This window comes from Haemorhous mexicanus, chromosome 4, assembly GCF_027477595.1.
Source record: "Haemorhous mexicanus isolate bHaeMex1 chromosome 4, bHaeMex1.pri, whole genome shotgun sequence".
Taxonomy (NCBI): domain Eukaryota; kingdom Metazoa; phylum Chordata; class Aves; order Passeriformes; family Fringillidae; genus Haemorhous; species Haemorhous mexicanus.
The window spans coordinates 69,015,827-69,041,340 of NC_082344.1; the positions used below are offsets into that span (position 1 = coordinate 69,015,827).

The 25,514-nt window shown below is 41.6% G+C and overlaps 1 protein-coding gene across 3 annotated transcripts in view; it reads left to right on the forward strand.

Annotated features, from left to right (window-relative positions):
- MXD4 (MAX dimerization protein 4) overlaps nt 1-23,655 on the forward strand; it is a 39,338-nt gene extending 15,683 nt beyond the window's left edge. For all 3 annotated transcript variants that reach the window (XM_059845316.1, XM_059845317.1, XM_059845318.1), the window contains exons 4-6: nt 16,158-16,272; nt 19,284-19,443; nt 20,839-23,655. In XM_059845316.1, the coding sequence (XP_059701299.1) occupies nt 16,158-16,272; nt 19,284-19,443; nt 20,839-20,987 (424 nt within the window). In that variant the 3' untranslated portion in view covers nt 20,988-23,655. The remainder of the gene's footprint in view (nt 1-16,157; nt 16,273-19,283; nt 19,444-20,838) is intronic.
- Nucleotides 23,656-25,514: the final 1,859 nt, after the last annotated feature.

The following is a 25,514-nucleotide window of genomic DNA, read 5'->3' on the forward strand; positions in this document are numbered from 1 at the left end:
ATCCAGTTTTGGCTGCTGTTTCCTGGAAAGTGCTGTGCTGGATGGGTCTTACTGACCTGGGAAAGATCTCATTGTTATAATGGGTCTATAAAACTTGCTGCCATTTCTAGGATCTGTCCAGATTGTACATAAACCATTCAGATAATGTGACTGCTGTGTTAGTGGTGGGAACCACGTTGTCTTGCTAGCAGAATCTAACCTCTGTAGTCTTTCTTCTGGTTTTCTTGTCAAGAAAAGAACTTTTTTTTATACCATCTGGTTGGTGTGAAATGGTTTATTACAATCCCAGTGAATTGCAATAAACATACCTTTGCACTCCTTAAGAATGGTAATGTCTTAGGAGTGTGATTTGACTTTTGTGAGCTGAAAGCCTCCCTGGTTTGGGCATCTGCTCCCCTCCAGCTATGACTTCTTCTCTGAGGGCTCCAGCTGTAGTGAGCAGGTAACTGGTGTTGTCTCAGCCAGTGCAAGGCTGAATGTCAGCCTAAAGCCCCTCTTACCAGGTGTTAAAAATCTCTGTAATATTTTTTTTTGCAGAGCTTGTTTAGCAAAGTCTATAAAGAACTGGACCTGCAGAACTGAGATTTAATCCTGTGCTTTTGCTGAAGCGACCCATGCTTCTGAGTCTGACAGATCTGTGGAATTAAAGAAATTGGAAGGTTCAAAGCTTTGTACTTAAACGCTGTTCTTTCCTCACTGTTGCCCCATCTCTGGGCAGTCAGCAAGTGTCTGGACCTGTGACTTGTCCTGCAGTACCTGCTGCAATAGCTGCTGTGGATACTTAGGCACTGAACTGTTGTCTTTTCAGTGCACAGAACAGCTCACCTGATGATGCACTCCCAACAAATGTGTCTTCCTACCTTCACTGCTGGTTTGGAAAGGAGGAGTGCATTAAGCAGACAAAGCTTGAAAATTAATCTGCTCAGGAAGTTATATTACAGGTATCAGAGATGTATGCATACTCATGCTTTGGGCAAAGCTGCTATTTTGTGATGAAAGATGGGACTAAAATACAGTTTGGACTCAATTATTATGTCCTTTTTCCTGCTGAAGTCAGCTTTGGACAGTGGAGCATGAGTGGAGTCCTGGGTCTGGGCTCCAGAAAGCTCTGTGCTTCCTGGCCAGCCAAGCAGCCAGCAGGGAGCAGATGGGTGAGAAACCAAGTGCATGCATTTTTTTCCACTTGAATTTGTTAATCCCTCTCTTCAAACATAAGTCCATTGTGTGTCAGCTTCTAATGGACTATGTAGAAGGTGGTTTATGTTTTCAGCATCTGCTAATTGACCTGGCTAGTTCTCATCCAGCATGGCAGAGAGAGTGGGCTGGACTTGTATCAAGTAGAGATGGATGGGCCAGACTTTCTGGTACTTTCAGGACAGTTAGGTGCTGATTCCCTTCATATAGGGCAAGAGAGGCCTGATGGTGACTGCTCTACTGCTTGGAGGAGAAAAAAAATAAGTTGAATTAGTTGTATTAGTTGTATTAAAAATAAGTTGTATTTTGAAAAAGAGGGGTTTTTTAAGCTTGCTGAGCTACATCTGGACAAGTGAGCTGGAATTTGATTTTTGTTTTTTTTAAAGGTATTTAGGCAGCTAATGGATTTTAAGAAGCTGGCCTCTGAAATGAGTCTTACATAATGCGGTGGGAATCCTTGGCTGAATCCCAGCCAGTCAGGTCTGTGGAAGCCCACAGACCAATATACAGAAGTGGTACCTGCTGTTGTTTGAAGAAGTAGCAAATGTGCCTGAAAGTCAGCAGTGCAGCTCCAGCTCTTTAAGGCAAGGTTGGCTCTGCACTCAGGATTCACACCAGGTCTGCAGGAGGCTGGCTTGCTTTCTCCCAACTATGTCACAAGCATTCACATCCCAGTGTCCCTGCTTGGAGTAGACAAAAAGGAATCAACCTCAGCTGGAGGAGGTGGCTGTGTTCTGTGAGTTGCTTGTCCTCTCCCTGGCTCTATTTTTAGCACTCCTTTCCCTGGAGTGACTACCTCACTTGGGTATTGGATATACCATGGCCTGGTCTCAAATTCAAAATGTCTCTTTCTGAATGGAACGGTGTGTACTTCCCTGGTGTAGCTCATGCTCCTTTTCCCTCGTGGTCTCTGTCAGCAGACACTTGTGCTTGGATTTACTGCACAGAATTCCTTTGCAGGTCAAGTAGTTTTTAATCTGTGTTTTTTCCCCTTGGTACACTGGCAGACTGTGGGCCCAACTCTGCCTCATGCCCAGGGAATTTCAGTAGGAGCTGTGCCTGCCTATAGGCTGAACCGTGCATCACATCCAGGCAGCTGCAGAGGATGCAGAAAAGGTTCCAGAAACTGTACTGAGCATGAGCATTTAGACAGCAGATCATAAATGTGAAAAAGCATAATGCTGTTCCTTCACAGAAGTTTCATTTGGGCCTTTTTTAGAAAAATAAAACCTAAAACAACTTCTCCCCATCCCCTTCCTTGTGCATGGGATCCAGTCAAAAACTGATTCCTTTTGTCCTAGAGACCTGTGCAATCCCCAAGAATGGATAAGATATTCCTTCTACCCACCCCTCCCTATGTTTGGAAGGAGAGAGTTGTTTTGGGACTTTGATAGAGTGCTGTCTTTTGAGATTAAATACGTATGCTGAGCTATGTACACATCCTTCTAGGCTACAGCAGAGTGGCAGGACTTGTCAAAGGATGTCAGTTGGCTAATATTATTGTTTAATGCTAGTTTATGTTACACAAGCTTTTTTCTACACAAATTAGTGTGACTAATTTTGTAGTGCGTGGAGATTGGCACAGCCGACACAGCAGAGGTGTGGGCTTGGATGTATGTACATGAGGTCATGTTGCAATGCTTCTAACTTGAAAAACTAATAACTCTGGTTGCAGGCTACATGCCCTACATGCAGAAAGCTTTTATTAGGTTCTACCTTATTGCAACAAAGCAGATTTGTGTAACAGTCAAAGACTACATCTGAAGGTGGTACAACGCCTGTATAAGGTTGAAGTAGTAGTGGTGAGTCCTCTTCTCCCAGCTGCTTCCTTGGGATTGATGCCTAACAGATTTATCTGCTTTTCTTTCCTTGATGGTTTAATTTGGGTAACTAAATGAAGATATAAGGTGCTAAATAAGGGGCCTGCCTGGCATGTAATTGCTGCCAGGACTTAGCAGCTCCTATTGAAGTTAGGAATACCATCAGTGTTTGCAAATACCAGCTGCACAGACACTCTGTGTCTTACATAGCACATTAGCTGGTATTTACAAAACATAAAGGTAGCAAACCCTGTAATTCCCCAAGAAAGCTGACTTAATCCCGATTGGTAAGTGCTGTTGTGTTGACTGCTGCAATGAACAACATGGGTGGAGCAAATAATTTCTGCTAGGGAAATTTGGGAGCTTGTTGTGTGTGTTTGCTAGAAGCAGTTATTGGGTGTAGGTGCTCAGAGGTGTTTTAAATAGACTGTTGGGTGTCTTGGTTCCCACTGCCTGACTTTACATACTCACATGGCAAGTGAGTCCAAACTTCTGGCGCTTCCTTTCATTGCCAGATAACCTCAGGACACTGCACTTAAGAAATCTGAGCTGGGTTTTGCAGGGAAGAAAGAAGGAGGGAGAGTTTTGAAAGATGTTCAATACCTTATCATCCCCAGATGGATCATTTTCAGATTCTGCTCAATTGCACCTTATCTGGCTCAGTGACAACTAGTTTTATACTGTTCAGTGGAAAGGGAAATAGGTTGGAAATTAAATTATAAACAAGGCACTACTGGTGTTGTGGCAAGCTCTATCCAAACGTGGAGGCAGGACTGTCAGATATCTGCAAGTCTCCATTGTCCCTTGATGCCAGATTTTTTCTTTTTTTGGTTTGGGGGGGGGTGGCAGAAATAAGTGTTATTCAGCTTTTAATTCATCTGAAAGTAAAAGTACCCATTGCAGCCTTGCAAGTGACCATCTTTAATTACAGTCAGTGCATTTAATCCTTCCCCTAAATTTGTTTATACATATACCTCACTGTCTTCCATTCACCTCTAATTACAAGGTTTAAATGAGGGAGTTGGAGACATACAGCAAGACATTTGGGGACATGCATTCTTAATTACTTCAGTGTGATTTCTTTTCTTCTCTTCCTTTGTTGTTCTCACTTGGGGTCTGAACCAGCCTTCAGCTGGCTGGAACAGGCACCCTGCTGTTGTCCCAGGGCACCTCAGCTGTCTCACTGGAACACATCTCAAGTATCTGCACTTGTTGGTAAAAGCAACACCCACCACTTCCTTCCCCAATAAAATCAATTCATTTGTGCATGCTCAAGCTGCCGTCATTAGCTGCTCCCTCTAAGATGGCCACGAGGCTTTGGTAGGTGCATGTGCCGAGGAAGTAATAGCAGAAGCAAAAATGAAAGTAACACATAGCACTAAATATCTCTTTCTGATAGTTTCCTGATCAGAGCTTAAAACTTCCTACTACTATGAAGGAGCAAGTAATTGTTTAGGTGCTGAACTGGAGACAGAGTTGCTTTAACTCTGATGAGCTTTTAGAACTGTGCTGTAAATTGCTGTTGTTTCTTTCAGTGCCTTGTGCATGTGGAATGTGTAGTGCCTACAGCATTTGTCAGGCTACTTAAACTGGATACTTGATATTTGGATATTGAGGTACAATAGACAATAAAACCAGAGTCACAGGTATCCAGTATTGCAAATATTAATGCTTCACACTCATTTAAGTTGATGCAGGAAAAGGCTGCTTAATTCTGGCTGTCTGCTATCCCTAGGCTTTGTGCTCAGTGTGTGACAGCAATGCATGTTTTTAATTTAGCTAAAATAATTCAACTTGACTTGCCTCTCCTTTAATTTGGCATCACACAGTGGTATTAAAAAAAAAAAAATCTTGAACGCATTTCTCCCCTCATCTGACATACGTACAAAATAACTAGGTCTATAGGGAGGTTTAAAATTAGGCAGAAAGAGCTCACTAGGCCCAGTAGTGTGCTCTCTTGGCTTAGTGCTGTGCTGCAGCTCAACTTCTCTAGGCTTATTTAAGCATTGTAGTCTCCCCCACACTTTTTTTTTTTTTTAAGATCCTTCCTGTTGGCAACTGTCCTGAGACACGATGTTCTTGCTTAGCATTTTGATGTGGGGAAACAGTCTGATAATTAAAGCCGGTTTCAAGCCATGAGCTGATTTGTAAGCAGTGCCTTGCTCTGGGGTGTTGTCAGTCGATAAACGTGTAGCTCATGTGCACAGAGCTGAGCTGCACCTTGGTCCTGGAGCCCCACGTGAGAGGGACATGCAGCTCCCAGGAGCCACTTCTGGGGGAAACAAACTGCATCCTCTCCAGCCACCTGGTGGTGGATGGTTAGTTTGTGAAAAATCATCACTATCATCCTGTTCCCCTCTGTGTGTAAACCCAGTGCAAGCCTATTGTTGTTACACAGCTTTTCCTTGTTTAAATGAATGTAATTCTCTTTAACCTACTCTGCAGTCCTTGACAAATTCCTTACAAGAGTACTGTGAATGGTGGCGAAAGCCAATACACCTGTTGCAGGTCTGCAGGCTCACACCATGGCTTTGGATGTGCTGTGCAAATTTGCTTTGTGGTGCTCCACTGCCAGTGAGGGCCAAAGTTTTACTGCTGCACATCCTGACCCACTGCTGGGGCTCCACGAGCAGCGTGTGTGAGTACGTGTGTGCCTCCATGTCACGTCTAGTGGGAATTACAACTGCTTGATCCTGTAATGGCATGATCTCGTGGCAGCACTTTCCTTATCTAATTGGGTCTGACACTATTCTGAGGTAGCAGACAAACTTGAGTCTCCCCGAAGTGTAATCTAAGAAACTTGAGTGCCAGTAAGACAGATGGGTTTGAGAGGTCTAATTTAGGAGGACTACTAAATTGCAATGTGCACATTTTAATGTGCAAAACAAATGGGTGGCTGGCTGAATGAAGTCTTAAATAAGTTTATTAAAAGCATGGCTGATAGTTTTTTGTGGACTCTGTTTTCAGTATGTATGATGGTATTTCCATCATTCATGTATTTCTCTACAAGGCACTGTTGTTCATCTGCCTGGATTAGGTAGGTACTGTGTGATGCTGGGCTGGTGGTACCAGGTGACGCCTCCCTCACTATTGCTTAAAAGTGTTAGAGAGGCAAATGTTAAAGACAATCAGTAGATAACAGGGCTAAAAATAGAAGACACCTGAAAAAGAAATTCCTTTTCTATAGCTCTAAGAATTGTTCCTATTTGTCTGACGTTGACTTTGAAGGTTTAAAAATACAGAAAACTGTTCTTTATAGATGAGCACAACCTAAAGGCTGAAATGCTAAAATATAGGCTGGAATCTCCTTTTTTCCCCCTTTTTGCAGAGGAAAAGAAATCCATACAAGGGCAAAAAAATACTGCAGTGGGTTTCAGCTGTTTGCATAATGTTTGATTTCTGTTGCCTCAGATTCTTGCAAGGTCAGAGATTTATTGCCTATGGTCAAAGGATGTAGAATCTCATACATGTAAATATAATGGATACCATCCAGGAAATACAAATGATATCCAGCTGCCATTACTTTTGCTTGTGATGCTTTTGAGAATCCCTGTATAGCTTGTAAATTCCTGTTGACATTTCCCATGAAGTACATCTCAGATTTTTGTGTGTTGCTCTTAGTTATTGCTGAGACCCAAGAACAATGAAGGGCTTTTAAACCTTTCATGGCTGCTCTTCAGATAAGAGCAGCTTAAGACAGTGGGATGGCTGAAGTATGGGAAAAGCTGTGAGGAAAAGCCTGCCTGCAGGGACAAGTCTAGAAAAAAACAAGGCGAGGAGATGAAAGTGGTCAGATGATGGTCCTGCAGCTCTTAGTGCTGCAGAGGCTAAGGCTCTGGTTCCCCAGCGGGTAAAACAGATACCAGTGAGAGCTGCTGGTGTTCCTCCTGCACTGGAGTCCTTGCTGAGGTGGTCCTGCCTGTGCTTGCCTTGCCCAAGGGCTCCTCTGAGCCCCTCCTGCGCTGCTGGCTTGGTCTGCGGGCGGTGCAGGGACGTGGGTGAGCGTGCACCGTCGTGTGACACATCCCTGTCACACCTCGCACGCTTCTGACAGCTCCTGCTCACTTTGCAGGCAGGGAGCTCGAGTGGGAGAAGGTTGAGGAGCAGTACAGCAGCAGGCACTAACTCTGCCACAGGGCTTTTGTTTCTTCTGGTGGCCCAAGTCAGATGTGACTCAGGGACATGCATCAGTCTTGTCTGCTTCTGCTGCTGGGTAGGTTCCTGAAGGGACAGCACATGGGCAGTCTGGCAAACCACCAGCTGCTGAGGCTCTGGTCAGGTCTCACCTGCTGGAGTCATCCATGTTGCTTTGCAGTCATTCCAGCCCAAAGCAAGCCTCGGGAGCTGCTGTCATTTGCCCTTCTTAGCTGATGTCCCTGGCTTATGGCAGCACATGGGTAACCACAGCTCACCTTCTGGTGGGAACAGAGCATAAAGTGCATCAAAGTCTCCTTGTGGGAATTTTGAGAGATGAGGAGATGTTGATGTAGCCCAATGCTTGTAAATTAGGACAGGGAACTGTCACTGCATTCAGCAGGGAGCTACTGGAGGGACAGGTAATGGTGGGAGAGACAGAGGAGGCAACATGGGCAGCAAGGTCTGCCAGATATTCCCTCTTTCAGTAGTCAGCAGCTTCCCTCTCACAGACCAGCTACTATTCACCTGTTCCCAGTTTGCATTCCAGCTAGCTTTCTGTGCACTGCTGCCAAGAGGCTTAACTGGCCAAAAATGCATGCAATTGTGGCACTGCAGATGCTTCCATTAACTTATGTGTACTGAAAGATGTAGGAGTCAGTTCTGGTTCCGTGTGTCTGTTCTAAAACATGAACAAGTGGCATCTTTTGGAAGGTGAAAAGGTAAAGGTCAAGTGTGGAGTCTGGACTCAGCTAGTGGGCTGAAGTGGCACTAGGGAAAGTAAATAAAATGCACTGTAACTGCTGAAGTGTGCATTTAGATATAGTGTAAAAGAACCAAAATATTTTTCAGAGTCATCAAGTGTGCAAAACATGGAAATCATAGGCTGTGTTTACAGGCAGCAGAGGTTTTCTTCTATATCCTTAGCATTGGGAACAGCACCAGACATTGCTGAGCAGTATTCATGTGAAAACTTGCAGATAAGTCCAGAGCAGCGCTGACTCTCTGAAAGCTTGTGATGGTAAGAGGCACTTGCAGCAGTTGTTATCCCATGTTTGGACACTTCCAAGGTGGCTGCTTTCAGTTCAGCAGAGCAGATGCACACAAGTATTCAGCATGCTGGAAATGCATATTGAGGATGAAACTCCCAGTTAATACTACAGTAAATAAAGCAGGTGGTTGCAGGGCTGTTGCATTTAATTCACTAACAATCATTGCAATTAGGCACTCACTGCTCTTCCTCTCTGTTAGTTTCCATGTGGGCTTTACTGCAGAATTTGGTTGCACAAGCCCCAGGTGTTAGACACAGACAAAAAATGCCTTGGATGAATCTTCACCAGTGGGCAAACTTCAGGCATTTGTTTTTACCATTAAAAAGACCCTCAGCTTCCTGGTGTTTGGTTTATCTTTCCTTGGATGATAAAAAGCCAAGAGGTTTGCTGTAAGAGCAAGACTGCATTTTCTGGGTTTGACTCCAAGGCACTCAGCTGTGAGCAAGCTTTTCACACATCTCAGAGCAATCTGCACACTCGGTGCCTTGCTATGGTACAGTGCTTTAATACTAAGAGGTTTTCTTTCCTTTTCACTAAAACATATTTGTTGTGTAGTTGAAATAGATTGTGCAGCTCAAGTGTGAGCTAGAGCATCCTTTAAAAAAAAAAGAAGTATTTGAGGTATCCTTTGTAGAGAAGAAAGTATTAAAAGTGTTTCTGAGTTAAATAAATCTGAAAGAAACAGGATTTTTTATTGCAGTGGAGGGTCGTTATCTTCCATTATGTTTAATATTTTGCTGGAGATATGCTAAATACTGTCTGAATCATTAATAAATAGGTTTCTTTAGAACCATTTATCTGATTGAATTTCTGTGATTTCGTAAGCTGGAAGCTTATAAATAATCTCTTTAAATGCCTTTGTAAACAAATGTGTTTTAATTAGTACAGAGTCATCTTTGGTAGCTTACAAAAAGTCTTGTAGAGCTGTAAATATGTAATTCCTGACACTTTATTAAAGTGTTAGCTTAAAGAGGAGCAAGGGAAGTATGCTTGAGTACCAGCTTCTACTGAGCAGAGCTGGGTATATAATTACATGATTACCAACATTGCATATGTGGCCATGATATCCAGGACTACACAAAATAATATGAATATATTAAATTTTCAGTACCATTAAAACAATTTGCAGCAAAATTTTGTCACCACTTTAGTGTATGATGTTCACAGAATAAAAAGAGCTGCAGCCCTTAAAAGATGTTGCCTTGTTGTGTCAAGCTTCAGTAAGAAGGGATTGAAGCTGGTATCAGAGGACAGGCAGATTCTCACCCTCGATTTACCTTGGTGGCAGGTGAACCCTGAAGTCACACTGGGGAAGTTTTTACTGCTATATTTCTGCATTTTTTAAAAACTTTGAAATAATGATATTTATGAGTAATGATGCTGTCAGTGTTCATCCTGACCCGGTGCCTGTCACAAAGTATCCTGAGCTTCTCTTTGCTGATTCTGTCTAAAACTCGAGTGTTCCCTGTACGCAGGTATTTGCATTTCATAAATAAATCTGTGAAGAGTCTTCCTGTAAAAACATGACTGTCTTACAATTGCAGTTAGCTCACTTCTGTATTTTATGCTGAATTTCATGTCTGGCAGGGAGATAAATTCACCTTGCTTTAAGGAGGGAACACAGCCATTAGTTCACTGCTGGTGTCTCTGGCCCAAAGTTGTGGGCTTGGGCCAGACTGTTTTGGTTCATAGTGTAACTGGATAACATTTGACTCCAGAAGTGAATTTTTGGTGCAGGGATTCTTCTCTGACTTTTCCCTGTGCACATTATTAAGCCAGATTACATGGTCCTTATGCAACAATGAAAAATTTAGTAACTGCTCTACATTTAAACCTTTGTGTATTAACTTCATTGCACAGCACCAGGATAGGTTTGAATGTGGAAAAAAAAGTGAAACATTAGAGAAAGAATCTGAAAGGCTTAGGTAACTCTGTCCAGTTTGTAGTAATGTCTTCTAGATTAATTTTAAATATGTTTCTATTCTTTGAAGTTGGGGTTCAGTTTTGTTATGTTTGTACTGAATTTGCTTTGTGATAGGGAGTGATGCTATCTGGTTTTTGGACCAAAATGGTTAATGTACAGAAATGACAAATTTTTAATTTTTGCATCTATTTCAAATCTATTGCTTATTCTTACTGGTGTGGCTTGTAGTGATTGCATTGCTTGAATTTGGTCTATAGTGTCCTTTTCTGTTTAGAAGAGCACCAAACAAATATATCTAGCAGTTGATTCAAGGGTATGTCAACCTCCTGTACACAGAGCTAGTTTAGTGGAGTAAAATTGGGACATCTGAAACATAGACACATGTTCAGTCACCCAAGTGTTTTTAGCACTAAGGTACCCTACAGAAAGCACAGTTAGGGCTTGCTTGTGAGGGCAGCATTATTTCATGCCTTCTTCAGTGGTGCACTCTGGTGAGAGGTACGATGGGCTGTGCACGTGGAAGCAACATCATGTCTAACCTTGCATCCTGCTGGAGCCAGCATGAAGGGAAAATCAGGACATTCAGTGTGGGAATACAGACATTTAGTGGCTTTTTGGCCATTTCCTAACCTTCCAGACCCTTCCTCCATCAGCTGGAGATGCTACATGTCCAAGATGCCAGTATGGCCAGGACAGCTCCATTGCCAGACTGGGCAATCTGCTAGTATCAGGGAGCAGGTGTGGACCAGACAGAACTGTTCTGGGATTCCCACAGGATGACAGACTGCTGATAGAGTTGCTCCTTCCTTTCTACAGCCAGCTCTGGGTCAGCAGAGAATGGGTACATGTGAGAGTCATTCTTGTGCTCCACAGGGGCGGTGGAGTGAGACCTGGAGGATGTGCAAGGTGAACACTTGTCATGCATTTGACTTCTCTGTAGTGAGCTTTATGCTGTTGCTCACAATTGTTCAGAAACAGATGAGCATGGCCCTTCTGACACTTTCAGCAAGTGACCTCTGGCAGTCAGGAACAAGATGCCAGCAGTGGGAACTGTTTATCTTTGGATGCAGCTTCCAGGAAATGCCCACCCCGTGCTACCAACCATAAACACGTGGAGGGCTGTTGGAAGCTTGTCTGCAGGGAGTGCCCAGCTGGGGTGGCAGGATGGACAGGCACACATTTCACAGGAACTCAGTAATGTCACCCTGTGTCATGAGTGTCTGTGGCCATTTAATGTCACTGGGGCCTGGCTTAGGCATGCCATGCTGAGGACTGAGCAGCTCATTTGGGATATGCACCTTGCCTTTGCAGCTGGCTTTGTGCAGCTCAGTGGCCTCTAAATAAAGCCTGTAGATTTATACTTGAATGGTTTAGGAAACACACCTTTACTGCTGTCAAAAAACAGTGCAGCTACTGCTTGAACAGCTATCTGCTGTCTGACTGGCTGCAGGCCATTTCTCTCTGCTGTGCTGGACCTGACAAAGCCCTGGAGAGCCCCTGTGGAAAGGCTGCAGTGGATCAGGTCACTCCGCAAACCTACTAGCAGTCTGTCAGTCAGAGTGGCACAGGTTTAAACCACACAGCTGGGGATGTTTTGCTGGTACATGAATGGGAGCAGTCTTGTGAGTCAAATGCTGAAGGGTTACAGGCAATCTTGGATTTACATGTTCATACACATGGATGTGTGTCTGTGAATGTTTTTTGCTCTATCTGGGTAAATCTTTAAGAATCTCCAAGAACTGCCTTTCTGGGCAACCTATTCTGGTTGTTCACCACTGCCCCAATAAAAAATTTGTTTCCCAGGGTCCATCCTGAACCTCTGAATCCACAGCCATTGCCTTTTGTTGTATTATTTAGCCCTACAGAGAAGTATTTTGTTCCCATTGCAACCGCCTGTCAAGTAGTTGTAGGAATTTCTTGGAGTTGTTGCAGTTTCCTTGGAATGAAGATTATCCAGGGTGAACAATGGACTTTCTTGTTTCTTTTTTTTTTTTCCTTTTCTGCATCTTAGTATTCCATTTATTGGTGTGCTGCTTGGATTTCCATCTGGGATTTCATATAGGCAGTAAAGCTTATTGACTATTTTTTAATGGACTCAACACAATTATGAAATTGATTAGAGTCAAAGATCTTAATATACCTTTGTATGGCAACCCTTTCTTTGAGAATTGGTGAACTTGCCCTTTCACAGCCAAACACTTGAGCAAACTGGAGTCTCCAAGGACTAGAGTCAGTGAGTGGTCTTCCTGTGACGTTCTTCTGGTGGATGTCCTTGTTATATAGGAAAAGTCTTAATACCCCCTTCTTGCTGCTTTGTCCCTCCATGCTGTGGGGCTCCAGGGTTCTGCCACGGGCTCTGAAAGCCCAGCCTCTACCGCCCATCGTGGCTTACGTGGACTCAAAACCAGTTTAATGCAGTTGCTGCTGGTAGCCTTCGGGTCAGTTGTCAGCAGGTGGCTTTGTCCCTTCTGTGAATGTGAGGAACCACCAGACAGCTGCTAGACATGGCCCCTGCCCTGGAATGCTGACCAGCCCGGGCTTATCAAGCACTAGAAGAGCTGTAAAGCAGACTCAGAGGATCCTGCTGTGAACCTGCTTATGGGGAAACACTGCAGTCTTGAACACCTGAAAGCCCTTTATCATCTGGCACAAAGGACAATGTGATAAATCAGACTGGGCACCCATGCACCTCTCCATATGTGGGGCTACACCCAAAACAGAGAGCTGCAGGCTTGATTTGGATTTTGGATGGCATTTTTAGATCTCTGCCTTCCCAGATAAAATCAGTATCAGTGATGAGGGGGATATTTCTGTGCATCCACCTGAGGTGAGGAAATTACCCTTTTCTGTCAGCTCTGGTGTCCAGGCAGATACCTCACTGGGGTTGGGAGCGGGAGCAGAGTTTAATTTCCCAACTTCAACCATGTTTCATGCACAGAGACTGTTACCCTGTTGCTCTGACACCAGGCTGCTGTTTGTTTTTGGGTTTTTTTTTTCCTTTCTTTTTGTTATTTTTTTAGGTGGAATTTAAGGCGTGAGCTGCAAAACACAAAGCAGCTCTGGCTGTGATTACCTTTGTGAGTGCCTTTCCCTCCTCCTGTGGTCACAGGCAGCTGAGGAAAAGCAAAAGCTGTCAGGTCCCTGCAGAAAAAGAGAGAAATTAGTGCTGGCAGAGTCTGTACGAGACAACTTCTCTGCTGTGAAGTTTGAGTCCCTTGTTCCTGCTGGTGTGATCTGTTAATGTAACATGCCTGAAATGTTTTCTTACATTCTTACAGTTTTTTTCTAAGATGTGCAAGATGAAAAACGTGGGGATATTACTCCAGTACTAGAGGAGTTGTGGTGGGTTTGTACATTCACAATCTAAGCTATCGATTATAATACATGAATTATGACTGCATTTATGTAAAGATCTATGTAAAGCTTATGCTTTAAAATCTGTAATGGATTCATAGGTGTTGAGTAATTAGATGAAAAAAAAAAAGGTGAAGTTAGAGGAGGTCTTTCAGCAAGTGTGTTTAGTACATTAACTGCTATCAGTATCAGCTGGTAGTACTGAAAAAGCCTTAAAGCAGTTTTGTTAATATTCAGCCCTTTTAATTCTTCTCACTGGTCACTTAAAAATACTCTTCTTAGATTCAGTCCCATGTTCTTCCTGGCAATTCTGTAAAGTCCTGCTCTACTGGGCTGGCAGGTAACATATAAGAGTTTGTGCTTTAAAAAGGCACACAGCCATGTCCCTGAACCTTGGTGATATTTCTGTGAACTCCCCAGTTGATGGCAAGGAAGTGCACTAAAGCCTTGCTTTCTTCTCCCTGTGGTAAGCAGACTTTCCTCAAATAGCAAGAGGCAGATAAGTTCAGTATGTAGTCTGGTTTCATTAATGTTTTCCAGAATTAATACTAAATAAATCTCAGATCAACAGTTCTGTATATTCCTTGTCAGATTTTTAGTGGCTTCAAGTATATTGCTCATTCCATTTCTAGGTGTTTACCTCTCTATTTACTATTTGGTACCATCCTTCTCCTCTTCCTTCCCATATGCTCCTTCATCTTCAGTCCCCACTTTCTTGTCATCAGTCTAAGTACAGCTGGGCTGAGTGAAACAGGCTCATGTGGGTATGTTTGGAGGCCATTAGAAAACAAGAAGATTATTTGAATTTAGTCCCTGACACAAGTTCTTGTATTTAAAATGCAACTACCTCAGGTAGTTTTTAGACATTACAGATGCAGAAATAAACATTTGCCTCATTAAGATTTTCTATATAAATACCAGTAGTCCCTAATTTGGGTATTTCACTATTTTAAAGATTGATATTCCAGTTTAAGGTAGCAGCCTTAGGGGATCTGATGGGCAATTTTTGTGAATACTTCAGCCAATCTTTGTTGGTGTTGTTTAAACAAAAGCATTTAGATGCTTAAGTTTAGAACCTTGTATTTAAAAACAAACCCCAGACCTAAATAAAAAGTCTGTCGGCAGTTTTCTCTTGTGAATCAGATTTTTACCAAAAATCCTTTTTCTCTAAGTGGCATGAAGAAAAAATTTAAAATTTTATGGAAATGCTTTGTGGTTTCTTAGCTAGTACACTGCTGATTTATAGGCAGACAGAACTACATGTGTGAGTATATAGTCATTACTGTTCTGCATTAATTCTGTTTTGCTTTGGGTTTTTTCACCGTTAATTCTCAGGTTGTTTTCACATTGCACTAATCATTCCAACTATAAATGATTGATTTGTCATTTGGTGCATATTAAATTCTGCTGAAGAGTGTTTGTCCATTTCAAACACTGATGCTAGACTGTGGTTCTGAACTCATTGTTCAAAAGAAAGTTCGTTCTCGACCAGAAGTGTTGAATTCCCTGCAGTGTTTGTTTCCTTCATGCAGCATCGAGCAAATTTGAAAAAGATGATTATTCACCTCACTCTTGGGATCTGCTTCACTTCCTCTTATGGCTGTGAGGGCAATGTCAGCTCCAGGTCATGGCTTTGCTCAGCCTGTAACAGGCTGGCAGAAAGGAGGATAGCACTTATTCATGGAAGCACTTGCACGGCCATTTCTCATTGCAGAACCATGTGGATTCCTGTTCAAGCACTGTGAATTAAAACCAGGAGAGATTTTCTTTAGGATGCAACTGCAGAAACATACTCCCGTGCAGTTCTTTGGTTGGCCACTGCCTTGTTTTGGATAGGTCAAGCAGCTCTTCCATGGACTGTTGTATTGCCAGCTGCTTTCTAGTTTGGAAAGCATGTAGAAATAATACTTTGTTCATCCTCTTTTTACTGATAGATACGGCAGTAGTACAGGAGAGATTGTTGGGAGCTGCAGTAGTGATACTTGCAAGGGGGTAACAGAGAAAGAAGGGGCCTGTTGTTGAGGAACATGGCTGGAAGTGTTTCTTCTTGTGTGTTTATAATAACCACAGTGCAGTGTGAGGAAGAATGTCTCCCTCTGGGAGGACTGTGGGTCAGTAGAAGGGAGGAGAAGGGGCATCAGGACCTTCCTGTTAAAATACATTGATAAACCATGGCTGGAAACAGCTCTGAGCTGTGAAGAGCTGCATGGATGCCCTTGGCTTGCATAGCTGGAGTGTGTCCTATTGCAGCAGGCAGGGATAGGAATGGGGAGAGGGGGATCAGGGTCTGCAGCTGCCCACAGCTCTGTCTGTGCCTGCAGAATTCACTGCATTGGAGCAAAATCCCAGGTTTTTGGCCTTACCCAGCCACAGGTGGAGTGTGCAGCCTTTCCTGGATGTCTCAGATCTCTGAGCATACTCCCCTTTGGTTAAGATGGGTCTGACCAGGCTGAGCAAACTGCTCTGAAATACAGGTATGAGCCTCCTGTCTGAGTGTGCCAAGCAACATTACTGCATTTCAAGTGACCTTTCAGTCTGAAACTTTGCCAAAGGGAGGGGAAAGGAAGCCACAGTTGACTCGAGTTCTGCACAGAGATCCTGCAAACAGATGGTGTTTGCATATAGGAGATTCTGTTCGGGTGCAACTCCACTACAACTCTCGGTTTTTAATGATTGCAGGCGGGCTAAACTCCGGCTATATTTGGAACAGCTAAAACAGCTTGTGCCTCTCGGGCCGGACAGCACCAGACACACCACTCTAAGTCTGTTGAAAAGAGCTAAGATGCATATCAAGGTAAAAACATTCATCCATGTTTTTATTTCTTTCAAGGGAGAATCTTCCAGAATGTGTATCCATAGAGAGGAAACAAATTTTCACACAAAATCCATATCCATATGTCCAGTCTTCTGGATTTATTGGCCTTTATTACTTGCAGGGATTTCAGTCACAGTGTCAAAGTTTAGTGTTTTGCAATTTAGCATCTCAGATATATAAAACAATGGTTTTGTGATTTCTGCTTAGTTGCTAACTAGCGTATTTAATAATTTACACTATAATTTTAAAAATCTATCAAAGCTGTTCTTTAATTAATATATTTGTTTTTTAAGAACTGAGTAAAGTAGCATTGTACTGCATTTACTAAAATGTAAAAAAGCCAGATCCATTAATGATGAAAAAAAAATAAAGGAATCAAAAATATCGTATCTATTAGTGAGCCTTACCCCATCAACATTTTGTTGACCAGGTTCTCATTTACATGAAACAAAAAATGAAATGCAATCTCCTGTTAGTTGCTGCTCCCCTTCTTACAAGTTTAAAACAAAAAACAGCCTTAAATCTCACCTATGATGCAGCAGCAGTGCAGGTTCTACATTTGCACAAGTAATTCAAAGGAAATTATTCCTCAGACCTTCTCTCTCCAAAGACACCTTCACTCCCATTTTCACTGTCATTGTTTTCAGGGAATGGGGTTTTATGCAGAAATAAGACAAAGAGGTATTCAAATGTACAAGTTAAAGAACAGGTTTCTGCTGCTGTGTCCAGGACTGTAATTACTCTTCTGGCAGAGAAACAGGTCAAGAAAAGTGTCAGGCAAAATTGAACACTGCCAGTAATCTTGGAATATTTTGGAGAACATCCTGCTGATACACAGCTTTAAGATTCACTGCTGTTACAGAAGTGGGTGTGATTCCTAAGAAGAAATAAAGATTAATCTAAGCAAAACCATTCTTGTGAAAAAGTTTACAGAGCTACTTTTTCAGCACTCCTAAGCACATTTACTCCAGCTGGGCAACCCCTGTTTTTACCATTTGAGATTTTGGCCTCTTGTTTATAATTCAGGCTAACATGCATGAAAGGCACTGCATGTGGTTTTTGTCTTGGACTGCCCCCCTATGATGGGCTTATGCATACAAATTGAAAAAGTGTTTTTACAAGTGGCGAGTGTGCGAGATTAGCCCTGCAGTTACCATTTCAGCTGCTGATAAAAAAAGCTGGGAACAGATTCTTTCCAGATCTGCCTTGCACAGCACCAAGTTCTCATCTTCTGAAAATCCAGACTGAAGTTTAACTTTCTTTTTAAGATTTTAACTGAACCTGCCCAAACTGGGTTAGCATTTAATTGCTCCCCTTTGTCAGGTCAGCTCCCTCCCCTGCCCTGCCAGAGCTTGCCTGTGCCTGGCTGGCATTTTGAGCACAGTCATTAGTGCTCAACTTCTCACACACGCACACCCCCCATATATTGAGATCTGCTCTGAAAGACTGGATGGTTTTGAGTCTCCTGGATATGAATCACGGAGTTCTTTCCTAAAATAGTTGTTAGAGTTTGGGATTGCAGCCAGGAAAATACAGGAAAAGGAAGTCTGATCAATTGGGCACATTTGGTTTGTTGTGTACATGGATGTACCAACCCCTTTTCCTATTATAACATTGTGTATCCACATATGATGATTATCTGCAGAGTGTATTGCCTGGGAGGGGGCTTAAAATGTGGTGGAAGAAGGTAGATTTCATTGAGCCAGGAAACTGCCCCATTCATGGGTGTCAATTATTTTTTCAAACACTTTTATTTCAGGCTTGCATGGGAACAGCAAGATCTCTGAAAGTGTTTTGCTTGTGTTTTGCTGTGCACTGTCCCAGCCTGCTCTCCTCAGAAAACCAAGCCTAGGTTCATTCAGACGGCAGGGAGGAGACTTCAGCAGCTGTATTCACTCCCTGCACATCTCCTAAATCTCAGTGATCATGTAAACACAGCTCACAGAGAAATCTGCTCACTCTTATGAGCGCTTTTACTGCTACAACCTGTAATTTACTGCATCAGATAGTTTTTTTAATAATAAAAGGTGTTTTGATTTGTGTATCCTTCATGCTTTTAATCCCATCATACTCTTAGAAAATTTTCCCTAATTATGAGGTCATTTTTTTAAAATGGCTAGCAGTGATTTGGAGAAGGGCTCAGTTCAAATACAAAAAGGCACTTTATTCCTGTTACTGTATTTGGACCAACAGTGCAGCACATTTTTCCAGGTGTGAAGCATTCTTTTTATTTGCAAAATTAATACCAGCTTTTATTCTGTCAGAGGGGAGATTTTAGGTAGATATGTGAAGGATTCTTTCACAGGCTGTTTGCCCAGAAATTCTGAATTAATACCACCGACTTTGTAGATGATATCACAGAATTATCATACTTGCTCTGGAGAAGTTCAGGGAAAAAAAAAAGCAAGAATAAAGAGAGTTCTTAGTAAATTCCTCCTTCTATATATAATTAATGCTGTTTATTGTTAATGAAGCATTTTAAATGCTAAAATTTTCCATGGCCTGTGGTAGGAGGGAGAACACTCAGAGGCTCACGATGGTTCCTTTATGGTGATAGGTGGAGTAAGAGACTCATCTAAAGATGCATTATGTTCTCACTGAAACCTGAGCTGTGCTCGAGTTATCAAAGATGATGCTGGTTTCGACTGATAAAATGATTTAATTATTCCCCACAACCAAGGCAACAATAATTTGGTCTTAGCCAGGGAATGTCTGCTAGTGGCAAGAGAGTCTCTGAGGGATTTTTTTTTTTAAATTATTATTATTTTTTTCCCCTGTAACCGTGAAACAAATTCAGCCTGCTAAAATTGTACTGACCTCTACAGAATGCTAACTAAAAAAATCAAAATTTTAGATTTAATTTTAACTTTATATTAATTAATGAAAATACTTAAATTGCTTTCAAATTACTGTTTACGAGAAGACCTTACGTTTCTTATGCTTTGACATGGGTACAGACTGGCAGCTGACTGTGTTTCTCTCCCTTTAAGAAATTGGAAGAACAGGACCGAAAAGCTCTCAATATTAAAGAACAATTACAGCGGGAGCACCGCTACCTCAAGCGCAGGCTGGAGCAGCTATCCGTGCAGGGCATGGAGCGAATCCGCACTGACAGCATGGGATCAACAATATCCACTGACTCTGAACAAGGTAACTCAGCCAGCCCTTCCCAAGGGGCCTGCAGGAGCACGGGGGAAGAGGGAAGTAGGGAAACAAGGAAATGTCATTTAGCACTAAAATCGAGCTTTCAACAAAACCCAGACAAAATTATAACATAATGTGATTTGAAGAGTAAAAAATTAAGGCATCTTTTTCACATTCTTTGAAAAACGTTTTTTTTCCTAATCAGTTTTGAAGCTGTTAATATTGTGTGTATTTTTAAAGCTATTTATCCTGCATGAGTTTTTGGCAGTTTTTTTAACAGTTACCATTTAATGTTTTGAATTTTTAGTGTAATTATTGCTAAAGCTGGCATAATATTTTCTCATGGAAAAAAAAATCTTATTTTGCCTAATTAATTTGTGGGAATAAAATATTTCCACATCATTTATTGTGAAATTTTAAAACATTTTCTGTGCAACAATCACCAAGGGTTCTGTGCATTTGGTTCTCATTTAAGGCAGCTTGTCAAGGTGGCTGTTGCCATTTCTTATTTTCCCATTTGGAAGTTTTTCTGGGCGGAACAGTTGGCCAGGCTGGCTGTTTCAGGGCCCAGGGGGGTTGAGTGGTCAGTCTTGGGGCAGTTACCTGGGGACAGGTGGTCACAGATTGGACAGCCAACACCTGCAAGGTTGCAATTACCATGGGCAATTCTGCAGTACAACAGCCTCCGAGGGCCAGCTTTTTTCTAAATCAGTGTCTGTGTGCAGGCTTGAACAGTTCTGGCAAAGCATTTGGTATTTATCTGTTTTAGGGTGCCTCCATCACAGGAATGATTGGTAGCTGATTCTATTGATTTAGAAGACTGAACAATTGCTTTATTAAAACTATACTATATTACATTACAATTTTATTAAAGAGAGATACTATACTGTACTATTCTATACTATATTATACTTAATACTAATTGAAAAACTCGTGAATGTCTGTAGACTGACAGTCCACAGAGCTTGGACCTGATTGGCTAATTAACATAAACAATTTCTACCAGAATCTAATTACTAAATTTCTTTAGGTAAACAATCTTCTTAATACATTCTACATGTGCAAAACACTAGGAGGAGCAAGCAGAGATAAAAATTGTTTTCCCTCTGTGATTCTCCAGGAAAAAGCCTGAGAGAGAGAATTATGGAATTATGTCTCTGTTTAGAGGATGTGAATGCCACAGGTATTGATGTCATGCAGTATATTTATGTGGCTGAGGACAGAAGGGATTTTAATTCTCAGGTGGAGAAGTTGCTCCTTTCCTCAGGAATTACTGTGCCAGTTCTTGGTTTTTTTTTTTTTAATTATTGCAGCTGAAGTGTGATTCAGGTGTTGATTGACACTGGCCCATGACCAGTTGCTACAACTTTCTGAAAATGTGCCTTCTTATGTTTTCTTTAGAAGTAGACATTGAAGGAATGGAGTTTACTCCAGGTGAAATGGACAGTATTGGAAGTGCCAGTGATGCTGAAGACCACTACAGTTTGCAGAGCGGTTCGAGTGACGGAGGTTACACACATTCCCGCAGACTGAATGCCAGGCTCTCATAGTGCCTGAGTTACCTGCTCAACTCAGGACCATCTGACTGAAGCACTTATATATGAATATTCCAGAGGTGTCAACTGCCACTCTTCCGGGAAACCCCAACCACAATACTCTGACATGGAGGTTTCTTACCCACGGTTCCCTGCACTGTAACCACAATAGTAGATATTGTAAATCATGGGTTTGCTGCAGAGAACTGTGGTTAGGTACAGTTGTGACTTAAAGCTAGCTTGATGTAGCCATCCTGCAAATTAAAGGAAATAAATTATGTCGTTCCATTCAAGAAGTATTAAATTCAAACTGTTGGAAGCATGGCGTAAGGGAGTTTGACAGTTTATTTTGATTTTGCAGAAACCATTTTCAAACATGGAAGAATAAATGAAATCTACAATGTGTTAGTGATTCAGAGATACAAAAACCTAAAACTACTTTTTGTGGTATTTTTTCATGAAAAAAAACCCCAAACCCAAAACATTTTGAATGCTGTATAGTGGGCTCCATAGAGTAAATTCTTTCAGCAGCTGTTGTTTGGGTGAAGCAGGCAGATAAATCTTCAAATCTCAAATGATCTTTAGAAAAGGTCATATTTACAAGTCACTACTGTACTTCAAAATGGGGGAAAAGCCAGCTCTAATAATGACTTCATGTGGAATGATCTCAACTTTCTTTTGCTTTTTGTATTCAATATCCAACCAGCAGCAAATCATTCTATCCATGTTAACGGGAGCAGTAGAAAGCAACATGGCAGTTTTAACCTGTTACTGTGGAATGGATGACATTTGAAGCATTTCAGTGGTTTTATGGGTTGTTGTTTTCATTTCTTTCTCTGAAGAATACAGAACTCAAGTGATCCAGTTTGTGATAGTTAATCTTTCCTTGCAAGGAAATGAAATCTCTGTTTGCTTGTATTTTTTTTTCTTCTCTTCTATTTACACATGTCAATACATTCTTATGGAAGGCATGGCTTAAAACTACAGTATTCAGCTAGAAGATAATTAATTTTTTTTCTTTTGCACACTATAATTGCATTTTCTATTCTTAAAAAAGTGCAAAAAAATTAAAATGTATGCTGTAAAACAGCAAAGTTTATTTAGTACTCATCAAGCTGTTCAGAACATATTTACCCAAATTGTAGCAATACTATGAAGATGTATTTTAATACAACTTCTGCTTAGTGAAGTCATTAGAGCTTGGCTTGCCGGGTAAGAAAAAAATGGACCAGTCTTTGCATTATCTGTTTAAAGAAGGTCTTTTAAAAAAATAAAAAAAAAAAGAAGGAAAAAAAAAAGAAAAAATTGAAAAAAAAAAAAAGAAAAAAGCTATAAACACTTTTAGGGAAGTGATTTTAGCAAGTGTAGTCTATATTTCCTGTAAGAGATTTTGTATTATATTTTCCTAAATGTTCTCATTTACTTGTATAAGGAGGGGAATGGTACAGACCCAGACCAGAGTCTCAGGGACTCTTCACCTTTGTCATATTGTGCCTTGGTGACCATTTATGTATGCCTCTCCTTCTCATTGTTTAAAGGACAACTAAGCTTTGTTTCAAGACCCTCTGTTCAAATGGTCAGTTGTCCACCTTCTTACGGATGAAGCAGAGAGGTGTATTTATATCTTCACCCTCTCACAACTGATTCAGTGTGGCTTTAAGTAAAATCATGAAATTAGGTTTTGGTGCGAGGGTTAATTGTCTTTGTATGAGCCCTCCCTTGGATTCTTCAGCACCCAAATCTATTTTTTGTTAGCTTATAAAGTCAGGGTCTCTGTGAGACCAGCGCTCAGTGGCTTGGGAAACACAAACGTACTGTGTAAGGCTATGGGATGTCCAAGTGTGGTGCCATTTTTAGCATTCAGATACAAGACCTCATGACAGACTGACCATAATGATCAAAAGCAAAGGTTCAGTTGTTCTTTCAACATCTGACATACGTGTCCTCCCTTTGGCTCTTACAACACGGAGTAGAAATATGAATACATTTTGTGGCAGCTTACAGATCCTTGTTTGCACTCTCGCTTACTGCTTGGAACTTGCCAACAAGGAAACGTATACATTTAATTTACATAACCTAATGGATGGCCACCCCTTCTTTGGCTCTGGGGAGGGGCCTAAGGTTATCAACTCTGGCAGCTGAATAAGAAAACAATTAACCTTTTCTGTGATGCAGGTTTTGGTATTACATTCTATACACCTTGCATATTACTAAAATCCTCATTGTTGGGGAAAGCACACAGCAATATACTCATTGTGTGTAGCTGACAAGCAGCAGAAATTACTAGCTCCTTTGGTGCATATGTAACTAATTTCCAAATCATGGAAAAAAAAAAAAAAAGAGTTTACTTTAACACACGACTGTTAACAGGAAAAAAAAAAGAGGCTAGTATATTGTTGCTGTTCATTTATTATATAATGAACACATTCATGGATTGTAAAGTGTTTCCTTTCATGACAAGCAGCTCTTGCACAGAACCTCCTAATGAAAAGAGATTTGAAACTTACAGAAGGAAAAACGAGACTTTAAATTGAACATTATTGTACCTTAGGTCAACCTGAAATTTTCCTTTTAAAGATGAATGTGCTAACTTAATGAGTTCTTCCACGCTGGGTATCCATGGCTTTGTAGATCTTATATTTTCAATAAAAATTACTCGAATAATCTTGAGTGGAAATAAAAAGGGTTTATTTGTTTTTACTTTTTCAGTTGTTACAGCTGGGAGCTATTAACGCTGGTTAAGAAAAATGACACCATACTGCCTGTGTCATTCTCCCTCGAGCACAGCCCAATTTAAGGTGGAATTTTCAGGCACAGCCCCCGGACAGCAGCAGCCCCGTTAGAGGCAATGGCACAGCAGATCCTAGGGTCAGGTTTGGGGGCTGGCCTGTCCCCCCAGCAGAGCTGCAGTCAGTGGGGACAGTCGGGGCTCTGACATTCTTTCAGGTTCTGCTGCTGAGCAGCCAGTGCAACACTGCCTCTGGCCACAGCACCTTGGGATGCAAACAGTGTTATTTTTATTATTTTTTCTCAGCTGGACACTTGAGTGTGTGCCCCGTGTGTGCGCACAAGTGTATCTGTGCCCACAGTGGGGCTGCAAAAAGCAAACTGCTGCAAGATGAAATCCTGCCACCACCTCGGCAGCTCTGCCGTGTTGTCGTGACCACGCTTTGAGCAGGCGAGGAGGTGCTGCTGCTCAGTTCATCCATTTCCTCTGCAGTTACCACATTGCAAAAGGAGTAGGGACAAGATTACAGGGCTGCTAGGTCTTTTTCTCTGTGGAAGGGGCTCTGGAGAGATGAAGTCATCACAAAGTTCTTTTTCTGGAGACGCAGAGGTTTGGCCTGTTTCCCGGGGGAGAAGAAAGGAAGGGCTTTCCCTTGCAGCACGCAGGTGTCGGAGGATGCACGCCTCTGCATTGCTCCTGGATTAGTGCTTCCTCCAGCTCCCTGCCTGCACTCTGGCATCACCAGAGGGAGGCACAAAAAAACTCAGCTTGAAATTGCTAGTTCTTTCTGCATAGCTTGTACTGTGCCAGGCCCATTGCAGCTGATTTATTTATCTTCTGAAAAGAGCAGGTTTGGCAGTAGAAGCTCTGTAACACATTATTCAGAGACTGGATCCTGTATTGTCTTCTGCAAAGAACAAACTTGGTTCAGAGTGAGTTTTAGCAGGTTAAAACAGAAATAAAAAAGCCTCCCAAAAATCCATGAGAATGACAGTTTTCCATGTGCTGTTTATAGATGAGTTTCAATCCCAATATATTAGTATAAGATTTGGAGTTGAAAAAAATGACATAAAATCTAACACATCTAACTTAGTTACAGAATTAAGACTGACTTCAGTGGTGTTATATTTTTGACATGGATGAGTATGGGTTCAACTGTACCACATGCATATAATTACAGAAGTAGAAAAAAAGTTACTCATTGATCTACAAAGAAGTTACAGTGACAAATACCAGTTTTCTGAGCACCTGACTGTACACTTTGCATAACCCATTTCAGTGGGTGAACTTAAAATGCCAAAAGAGGAGAACTGGGCAACAGAAAGAGGTGAAGTTACAAGTGTGGGTTCTGCCTGCAATCCTGCTCAGGGTGGGTACTTCTGCCTTTCCTGGAGGTACTTACAGCAGTCTCTCCTCCTGGACAAGTGATTATTTTACCATTTTACTAACTTTTTGGCAGACTGGTAATTAATGGTGAAATTTTTCACCCTTGCAGATCAGTCATGTGGAAAGTAACACATTTCTGAAAAGAACCACATCATCACAGCTTTTAATTCAGTAATATTAATTTTATACATTTAATTTTATGATGTTGCTGATAAAGGAATGTTTTCAAAACAAATTACTCTTTCATGAATCTGTTAAATTTGTTTTTAAATGGTAGAGGCCATCGGCTGTGTGTGGTATGAGCCAGTAACAGTGCTGATATTTAATCCATTAACTTACACTTTCCAAAACTGATGGAAGAATAATTGAGACCCTTTTAGGAACCCTTTAAGGAACAGCTGTACTCCCTACAAATACTAATGGGGCAA